The sequence below is a fragment of the Trichechus manatus genome, unplaced genomic scaffold (genome assembly GCF_000243295.1).
Source record: "Trichechus manatus latirostris isolate Lorelei unplaced genomic scaffold, TriManLat1.0 scaffold00057, whole genome shotgun sequence".
NCBI lineage: Eukaryota > Metazoa > Chordata > Mammalia > Sirenia > Trichechidae > Trichechus > Trichechus manatus.
The window spans coordinates 14,177,997-14,187,986 of record NW_004443993.1 but is presented as its reverse complement, the minus strand read 5'-3'; the positions used below and the strand labels follow the sequence as shown (position 1 = coordinate 14,187,986).

The 9,990-nt window shown below is 64.9% G+C and overlaps 1 protein-coding gene across 1 annotated transcript; it reads right to left on the bottom strand.

Moving 5' to 3' along the window:
* Window positions 1-24: 24 nt before the first annotated feature.
* Window positions 25-9,684, bottom strand: BTBD2 (BTB domain containing 2). The gene is made up of 8 exons (XM_004378503.2): window positions 9,561-9,684; window positions 7,759-7,915; window positions 5,255-5,360; window positions 4,647-4,844; window positions 1,217-1,409; window positions 608-695; window positions 332-478; window positions 25-186 (listed from the first exon to the last, which is right to left on the bottom strand). Exons 1-8 carry the CDS (start codon window positions 9,641-9,643, stop codon window positions 25-27), a joined length of 1,134 nt encoding a protein of 377 aa, XP_004378560.1. The 5' UTR covers window positions 9,644-9,684.
* Window positions 9,685-9,990: the final 306 nt, after the last annotated feature.

The following is a 9,990-nucleotide window of genomic DNA, read 5'->3' as shown; positions in this document are numbered from 1 at the left end:
GCGGCGCGAGGCCGGGCGCAGACGCTAGGTGTAGAAGATGACCTCGGGGAGCTGGCCGTCCTCCACGGACGTCCCGTTGTTGTTGCCTGCCGCGTAGCAGAAGGTGAAGCAGGTCTTGGCGCCCGTCGTGGGCGACTCGTGGGTCACCTTGCGCAGCCCTTTGGTGCCGTAGTGTGAGTCCGGGCCCTGCGGGAGGGCGCCGTCAGGGACCCTGGGGGCCCACATCCACCCCGAGGTCAGGGCTGGGGTCAGCGCCCGGGGGCTGGCGTAGAAGGTTACGGGTACAGGGGTCGGGGTCGGGGTCGGGTGGCGTCGGGGCTGCGCGGCGCACCTTGAGCGTGGCGCAGGCCGTGTAGTTGACGCTGGGCAGCACCTCCACGGGCTCCTTGAACATGACGCGGAAGGTGCTGGCGGAGCCGTCACAGCTGAAGCCCGTGTCGTTCTGGCCCAGGACGGTGTTGCTGTCCGTGTGGATGATCTGCAGGCCGGAGCACGGCCACTCAGCCCCGACCCGCCCGCAGGGACCCGCCCCCTGTGGGTGGCGCCCGCCGGCCCTCGGCGCCCCAGGACGGCGGCCGAACGAGAGTGGGGGCTCCTGCGGGGGTACCTGGATGTTGACTTGGTAGTCGGTGGGCCCGTGGATCGACCCGTAGAGGCCAAACCCCACCACGAAGATGCGCTTGTTCACTGAGAACCTGGGGGCGGGGCGGCTTTAGAGACGGTCCCCCCACAGGAGAGCGTCTCTGTGTGGACAGTAGGGGCAGCACGCCTACAGCCATGTCGGCCGGAAATGGCCGAAGAACCACCACAATGACCCCGAGTTCCCCACCCTCAGACCTTCCTGGGGGGCGTGTGTCTGCACCGCCTGTGGATCCTGCCGCCCACTCCCCATCCCAGACTCGGGCCCCTCCAGGCTCAGACACACCAGGGCCCACCACAGCACTCAGGGCTGCCCCCTGCCAACACTCAGGCATTCCCCAACACACAGGTCACCCCATTATCATCCCCCCTCCACACTCAGGCTCTCCCCACCATCGTCCCCCCTTACGTTCAGGCCCCCCCACTCACTGTTATCTCCCCTCCAGGCTCAGGCCCCCCTCACCACTGCCCTCCCTCCATGCTTAGGCCCCCCCATGCTTGGGCCCCTCACTGTCGCCCCCCTCGCCCAGCCCCTCCTGACACTGTCGCTGGTCCCGCTGTCCCCCCCCCAGCCCACCTGACGCGGTCGCTGGTCCCGCTGTAGCCCCAGCGGCTCTCCACCTGCTGGAAGCGGTTGATGCTGCACTCCTTCCCACGCAGGCAGCAGCGCGGCCGGTCGATGAAATCCACACGCGGCTTGGGGTTGACCGTGAAGTGCAGGAAGAGGCTGACCACCTCGCGGTCCATGAGGATGCCGGACTGCGCAGGGCCTGTGGGCAGAGGACGTGCTGGGACTGGGAGGGCCCTGAAGAGCCCTGGAAGATTCGACAGCCCAGAAACCACCACAGTGTCCTCTCCGCCGCGTCAGGAGTCCCGGAACCCCTCCTCTGGGAAGCCGGTGCCTCCACCCACAGCCACGGGTCCTCCCTGTGCCCCCACCCACAGCCATGGGTCCTTCCGGTGCCCCACCCACGGCCATGGGGCCTCTCTGTGCCCCCACCCACAGCCACGGGGCCTCCCTGTGCCCCCACCCACGGCCATGGGTCCTTCCTGTGCCCCACCCATGGCCATGGGGCCTCTCTGTGCCCCCACCCACGGCCACGGGGCCTCCCTGTACCCCCACCCACGGCCACGGGTCCTCCCTGTGCCCCCACCCACAGCCATTGGGCCTCCCTGTGTCCCCACCCATGGCCACGGGGCTGCCCTGTGCCCCACCCATGGCCATAAGAGTCCTCACTGCCTGATTTCAGGGAGGACCTGGGGCTGCCCCTGGTTCATGGCGCTGACAGCCCCCAGGGCGGCCCAGGCCACAGGGCCTCAGTGGACCCCTGCCCGCCCACGACTCCCGGACCCCGGGAACTGCCCTCACGTCCCACGTGCGTGCCAGCTGCGAGGAGTCGTATGCCTGGGCCAGCGGTCGGTATCGCTTGTGGCTTCTTCAGGCGACGATGCCCAGGCCCCCAGCTCCCGGCACCCCAGCTCCAGGCCCCCCGCACCCAGGGGCGACAAGCAGCAAACCCTGAAATGTTTCCACAGACAGGTGCTGGCGGCCAACAATGGGGAGCTGCCTAGGACGGGCCGGAGCCGCAGAGGCGCCCTGAGGGCGGGCCCGGAAGGAGAAGAGAGGAAGCTGCAGGCTCTGGAACAGTGTGGCCCCAATCGCCAACACCGCAAACCCAGCTATGTCTCTGTCACCTCCCCGGGCCGTGAGGCGGCCCAGACCAGCCTGGCCCTGAGACCCAGCCCACACGCCGAGAGAGGCACACACGGGCACTGGGGTCCCGGCTGTGTTGAGGTGTGCGAGGCAGGACCCTCCCGTGGGCCCCCAGAAGCAGTGCTTCCCATCTCAGGCACCTCAGACACAGGAGCCCCGATGGCAGAGGCCACACGCAGGACGCGGGCATCGCGAGCCGGGGTCCCCTCCTGCCTCTCCAGAGCCTCAGCGTGGCCCTGCCCGTCCCCCGGCAGCTCCACGCGCAGGAAATAATGCAGGACCCGGGACAAGCGCGTTTATTCCACCCGGCACTCAGGGACGCGGTGACAAGGAGCGTGCAGGCGAGTACAGAGACGAGGTGGGGACAAAGGAGACAGTGTTCACAACGGCGTTTACAAACAGCCTCTGCAGAGAATGCAGTCCCGGAAGACAAGCACACGGGGCGCGGCCGCAACCACCGCGTGGTGGGCACGTCGCAGGAGCGTCTCCACCTTCTTCCTCCGCGCCTGCATCTCCCGAGGCGGCTGCGATGGCAGGTGGCCTGGGGCAGGGACGCTCCTGCCAACACAGAGGGGCAGAGGGGCGAGGCCGGGCAGCAGCTCCGTCTGTCCCTGTCGTGGCTCCAGAGGAGCGGGACCGTCTATGCACCAGGGCACCTTCCAGCACCTTCCATGGGCCTGGCTGAGCGGTGACCACACACCCCGTCCTTGAGCGTGTCGCCACAGAGAAAACGGGGCCAAGGCGAAACCCCAAGTCAGACCAATACACACGTGCACACACGTACGTTCACGCACATGCACACACGTCCACACGTGAGCATTTACGGGCGTACACACGGTCACTCCAGGGGGTGGTACGTCCTGACCATGAGGCCGGCTAGGGGACAGCGGGAGGGACACGGTCTCGGCGGGGTGCTGGGGGTGGAAGGAGCATGAAAACGGTTCCATTGAGCAGGGCCATGGGGGCCGGGCCCCGCGGGGAGGAGCAGCCATGGGCCCCGAGGTGTGGGCCAGCAGGTGGCCAGCCGACAGAGGGTCGTTTCTGGGGATGGGGGGCGGGACGCACAAGAAAAAAGGCAGACGAGCAACAAGACGGTGTTTTCAAGGGCTGGACGAGGTTGGCCACGGCACGAATGAAGCCGACCGGAGAAAGTCCCAGCAAAGAACGGGTGGGAGCAAAGGGGAGAGGGGGCAGGGCCAACTCGGGGGGCGGGGCCAAGGAAGAGTCTGGCTCAGAAAACTGAACATATCAACACTGCCCCCAGGCTTGTCCAGGCCAGCCTGTCCCCAGGGGACACTAGGCAACATCTGTGGTCGTCACAACTAAGGGGTGCTACCGGCGTGGAGTGGGTGGAGGTCAGCGACGCTGCTCAACACCCTGCAGGGCACGGGACGCCCCCCCCAGAGAAGGACGCCCCCCGCCCCCCGAGAACCACTGGCCCCGTGTCAGCAAGGCCACGGCCACTCTGGTCACCGTGGGAACATGTACACAGCAGGGGCTCAGGATGCACCTGCTCGTGAAGGACCGCACACTATGGAGACTTTCTCTGAGCTGGGACGCTGAGGCACCCCAGACGGCATGGGCCCCAACGGCTGCCCCCCACCCCTCTTCAGAGTCCGTGTCCCTGCGCCCCAGGGCTGTGACGGTACACCAGGTGGGGGAGCAAGCACGTGTGCTCGAGGGCGGGGACCCCGTGGCCCTGGGGAGACCCGGGAGGGAAGCCACGCAAAATGCAAAGCGCTGGGTTCGGGGGTTTGACAAACAGTGACAGCTTCTCAGCGTAAGCACGTCCCAGGTGGCACCCACTCACTAGAGAAGTGAGGCTGTCACACCTGGCAGCCCTGAGCCCAGCTCATGTGGAGGTGGGGGGTGCAGACTCAGGAGAGTGGCCACTGGGCTGCACCACCTGGAACCTTCCGGGCCCGTCCTCCCACTGCCCAGCACTGCCTCAGGGGCAGGAAAGAGGATCGCTGGCTAGGGCCCTGTCGGACCCGCCCACGTCGCCCCCACAGCTCCCCGAGCACCACAGGGCCTCCCACAGACACGTGGGGACGCACAGGACAGGCGGACGCAGGAGGCGCCAGGTGCTCACATGGCGACTGTCCACTGTATACGTGCCCACGGGCTCGATGACTGGGACAGGCTGCATCACGGTGGGGGAGCGGGCGGGGTCATGGGGTCGGCAGGTGCAGGGAGCGGGGTCACAGAGGGTCAGGCGGGGGCAGCAGGTGGGATCACAGGGAGTTGGCAGGGGAGCAGGTGGGTCACCAGGGGGCAGTGGGCACGGCGTTACCTGCGGCGAACTCCTCAATGGTCATCAGCGGGAAGCGGATGAGGCCCAGAGCCGCGCCCAGCACCTTGCGCTTGTTCTCGGGCGTCACCTGCAGCTGCTGCCGCTGGCACTCGGCTTCGGACCAGCGCACTACGGCGTTGAACAGGCGCACCTCACGGATGCCCAGTGTGTCGCGCTCCAGGACGGCCACCAGCGTGTCTGCAGGGAGCGGGGAGGTCAGTGTGGGGCCCCCAGCTCCCGAACTGCTCTCGTGAACGACGTCTGATCGACACGCGGCTGCACACAATCATCACTAGCGCTCGGCGCTACACAGCACAGCCCGGCGGCCGGAACCGAGACCGCGGGGCTGCAGTCGGGGACACAGGCCCAGGCACGTGCGCACACACACGCCCCCACCCAGGTCACATGGCGCCACGGGGGCCGAGACCCCCCCGCACTCTCACACACGCGCCCCCACCCAGGTCACGTGGCGCCACGGGGGCCCTGAGACCCCCCCCGCACTCTGCCTCACACACACGCGCCCCCACCCAGGTCACATGGCGCCACGGGGGCCGAGACCACCCCCCCCCGCACTCTCCCTCACACACACGCGCACAAGCGCCCCTCACCCAGGTCGATGTCCGTGAAGCCCTCTGCGGTGATGGCGTCGGCTGTGTTCTTGTCGATGTTCTCCAGGCACAGGCTGGCCAGCTGCGGCTCATCGAAGAGTCGCGCCTGCGGAGAGGACGGGGCAGCGTCAGTGCCGACGGCCAAAGTGCGGGCCTGCTCAGGCTGAAGGGGGCGGCGCTGAGCTTCCAGGGGCATCCCAGGCCCAGGTCAACGGCGGGGCTGGCGCCGTCTGCTCCCGGAAACCCAAGGCGGACCCGCACGGTCAGAACCCGCTGGGGTGTGTGCTGACGGGGACCTGGCCCACAGCTGGAGGTGTTGCCTGGAGGGAGGCCTGGTGTCCGCAGTCATGTTAAGAAGGGAGCCCCTGCCTCAAGGGGACCACGATGACTGGCTGCCCGAGGATCCGAGACCACGGCCCCGCACAACGCACACACCCAGCAGGGGGCCCGGGCGTCTCTGGCGCCTTCCACCGAGGCAGCTAGACCTGAGCAGTGCGCGGGGCCAAGAGCTCTGACCACGGGAACTTGCTTGGAGGCCCCACACGGACACAGAGGTCCTGGGCTCCCACACATCCTGGGGGGCCCACCCTTCAGGCAGGGAACCAGCACCACAGCAGGGCCATCTGCAAACGGGGCAGGTCTGGGGTCAGCGCCCAAGCCCAGGGAGAGGATGCTGCCTGACCCCACTTGGGGACCTCTGCCACCTCCTCACCTCCAACAGCCCCGAAGCGGCCTGTCTCCGGCCCCCCAACCCGCAGAACAACGGGAATCAGACAGGCCAGACCCGAGTGCCCGTGTCTCCGCCCAGAACCCCACTCCCACCCCGGCCTCCTGGTCCGCCACATGGGCGGCTCTCCATGCACACATGGCCACACCAGACCTCGTCCCCCAGAGCACACGGAGCCAGGCCTGGTGTCCCCCGACACCCCAGCGCCCCCTTCCCAACCCACCTCCTCCCACTGTGGCATCTGCCAAAAAGACTTGACTGCCAGACGGAGAAGACGCAGCCGTGACAGGCCTGAAGAAGCAGGCCCTCCTGGGAGCACACGCCACAGCACGGGGCGAGGATGCACGTATCTTCGCAGACCCGAGCCCCCTGGAAGGACGGTCACGCCCCCACACCGCCCTGGGGTGACGCGCCCACTCCCCGCCCTGCCCACAGAGAGGCCTCCCACCAGCAGCTCCACGGTCGGCAGCGGGGAGCAGCCTCAGCAGCTCACAGAACCACCACCGCAGACCTGAGAGCAGGGGCGCAGACACCTGGGCACCAGCGTTCACGGCAGCGCGGCTCCCAGGAGCCAGAGGGGAAAACGACCCCCTGGGACACAAGCAGGTGACGGACAAACACGTGGTCCATCTACACGAGGGAACGTTACTTGGCCATAAAGAGAGACGAAGCACTGATTCACGCCACACTGTCGGTGATGCCCTGTGAGAGAAGCCACTTACGAAAGGCCACGTGGCGTCTGACCCCACTGATGAGAAACCACCGCGACAGGCAAGCCCACAGTGACAAGAAGGGGGTTAGTGGCTGCTGGGACTGGGGAAGGGGGATGGGGTGACTGCAGATGGGTGTGGGGATCACTTCTAGGGTGATGAGAATGTTCTGGAACCAGACAGAGGTAACAGTTGCACAACTTCGTGACTATAACGCTGCCAGACTGTACACTCAGAAACGGTTAAAACAGAAAACGTTGTTAGGTGTAGATTACCACGGTAAAACTTACTTACCACACTATTAAAAACAAAAATGAAGTAAAAAGCAAACAGCGCCCAGCCACCCTGGCACAGCCCAACATGTCTGGGGACGTGGCGTGCTCTGTGGTGCCCCCTCCCCCGGGACTGGGGAGCCGGGGGATGCGCACACCAAGCCTGTGTGTTCCCAGCCTACAAGCTGGGGGCGGCCTTCCTGGAATCCTGAGGCCCTCAAATTCAGTGTTATTCGTCAACAACAACCCAGAAACACAGGGCAAAGCCCCCCGCACTGGGCACCGGCAGGAAAGCAGTGAACCGAGGTGCGACCCCCTGAACCTCACAGGTCAACACCAGACGAGAGTTCGGAGCCCCAGCAGGGCCAGCATGGGGAGGCGACACTCTCGCCACGGGTGCAAATTTTAGGGGCCCTGAGAAACTCAGAAATAAAGACAAACAATGCGGCATCACAACACTGAAAAAGGCAAAAACAGCCACGATAAACGTGTATCAACATTTTACTTAAAGACGGGGTTCGGCCCCGCGCGTGCCAGACGCTGCCCAGCGGGCCTCGCCCTGGTCCCGGCCCCGCCCGACGCCGTCTTCACTGCAGACACCGCGCTTTGTTCACCGTGGTCGCCCCGGGTTAGTTCTGCGTTTTTCCAACACTGCGTTAGTGTTCTTTACCCTGATGACTGGGACTCCGGCACCCCTTCCCCCGCCCCCGAGCACGCATTCCCCCATACCCCCACCCCCACCCCACCCCCACTGCCGGCACCGCGCCCCCCACCCCCTGGCAGCACCGGACGCACCTGCGTGAGGAGCATGAAGGCGTTGTCGGCGCGCAAGTTCTTCTTCAGGAACTCCACGCAGTGGGCCTCGAGGGCGGGCACGGCGTACTTCTTGGCGGTGTACAGGGTCGTCATGACCGTCTCGGGTCCGATCTGAACCTCGTCCGAATAGAGGAACCTGAGGAGGCAGCGTCGTGAGCCGGGAGCGGCCGCGCCGGCCCTGGGGGAGGGTGGCCACTCGGTCACACAATCCGGCCCCGAGGGACCTTCCAGAACCAGCATCTGTTGCCCTCCGACCTGGGGACACGACTCAGCAGGCTGTTACCCGAGAAAACAAGCAGGAGACAAGCCCCACCGGGCAGGATGAGCCTTGAGGCACACCAGAGACATAGCCCCCTGCCCCTGGGCATGCGTGAGGCCCACGAGGGGCCTCGAGGCTCCTCCCGGGACCTGTTCTCAGACGCAGAGGCCCCCACACCCTGGCCCCAAGGGCCAAGCCACATGCATGGTCCAGTGCCCTCAGCGGACCAAATGGGGGATCCTCTAGACAAAGATGCATGTGCTATCACTGCCTGGCCACCTCGAAGCACCAAGCGTCAGAACTTGAGGGGGGGTGATTGAAGAAAAGGGGAAAAATGGCAAGTAAGCGGAGACACCAAACCCTCTATTGCTAGTGGAAATGTAAAACAGTGCAAGCACTGTGGAAAAGTCTGGCAGCTCCTCAGAAAGTTACCCCCCGACCCAGCAATTCCGCTCCTAGGTGTCTACCCAGGAGACTTGAAAGCAGGGACTCACACTGGCTACCAAGGTTCACTGCAACACTATTCACAGCAGCCAAAAGGTGGAAACCAGCCACGTGTCCACCAGCAGACGACGGACAAACACGGCGTGGTCCGTCCGTACAGTGGGACGCTGCCCAGCCATAAAGGGAAATGAAGTCTCCACGCACACGACATGAACAACCCTGAACATGTGACGCTGAGTGAAATCCATCACAGACGGACAAACATTGTCTGATCCCACTGATAGGAAACACCCAGAACAGACAGACCCAGGGACACAGATCAGAGATTACCAGGGATGGGGGCGGCGGGGGGGGAGGGAGGCATTGCTTAGGGGACACTGAGTTTCTGTGAAGCGTGGTGGAAAATTCGGGAAGAGTTAATGGTGATGCTCGAATAACGTGATGGCTGAACGACAGGTCAAGGGTGTTAAAGTGGTAAATGTTTGTTACGTGTGCGTTTACGACAAGTCAAGAATACACTCAGTGGAAGCAGACAGAAAAGGCCCCACTGTGTGTGACCCCGTTTACACGAAACGTCCAGGATGAACCAACCCAAGAGACAGGAAGTGGATCAGTGGTTGTCAGGGGCTGGGGAAGGGGGCAATAGGGGGTGACTGCTAATGGGCATAGGGTCTCCCCTTGGGGTGATGGAATACTATAGAACCGAACAGTGGAAACGCCTGCACGGCTGTGAACATAGGGAAAACCACCGAGCTGCGTACTCCCCGGGAGGAGTGAGCTGCGTACTCCCCGGGAGGAGTGAGCTGCGTACTCCCCGGGAGGAGTGAGCTGCGTACTCCCCGGGAGTGAGCTGCAGAGCGCTATGTGAAACGTATCTCCCAGCACTGTCGCTGCCGCAGAGGTGAGCTCTAGACGCCTCCTCACCTGTGGACTCTTAGGCAGCACAGGCAGGGGCCTCGGTCCTCTTCCTGAGACCTGTCCTCGCTTCCTGACTTGGGAAAAGACCGGGCTCCCCGCGAGGCCCCCGCCCGCCCGCGGCCCCCCACCCCGCCCTGCTGCCGTGGTGGGGCAGGCTCACTTCAGCAGGGCCAGGAAGGCAGCGGGCTCCACATCAGGAAGCTCGATCTCCGTCGACGTGGTGGCCATTCCCCCGTTGAACATCGCATCGAAGACGGCGCTGCCCACAGCCAGCACAAACCTAGCGTGTCAGAAAAGTTCTCTGTTAACCCCGGCGTCTGTGCCTGCCTGTGACTGACACCCCGGCTCCTTGCTGCCCACCCATATGGGCTGGGGGTGGGGGGTTCCCGGGGGCTGGTGAGGCGTGCCCAATGGGAGTGTCCAGGCCAGGATGCAGACGTCTGTCAGCCCACCCCCCGCAGAGGGAGGCCTGGGTGACCCCACAGCAGTAACGTCCCTCCCTGCCCGCAGCACTGAGGGGCTGCCCAGAGGATCCTGGCGGCAAACGCTCCTGGAAGGAAGATGTTGAAAAGAAAGTGATTTGGACGTAT

Bases quoted from the DNA above. Each gene is read 5' to 3' on its own strand.
- BTBD2 (XM_004378503.2), bottom strand. From the start codon at position 9,643: ATGTTCAACGGGGGAATGGCCACCACGTCGACGGAGATCGAGCTTCCT. The intron at 5,361-7,758 runs GTGCGTCCGGTG...TCCTCTCCGCAG, and splicing joins CCTTCATGCTCCTCACGCAG to GCGCGACTCTTCGATGAGCC. The intron at 1,410-4,646 runs GTAACGCCGTGC...CTCTGCCCACAG, and splicing joins CATTGAGGAGTTCGCCGCAG to GCCCTGCGCAGTCCGGCATC.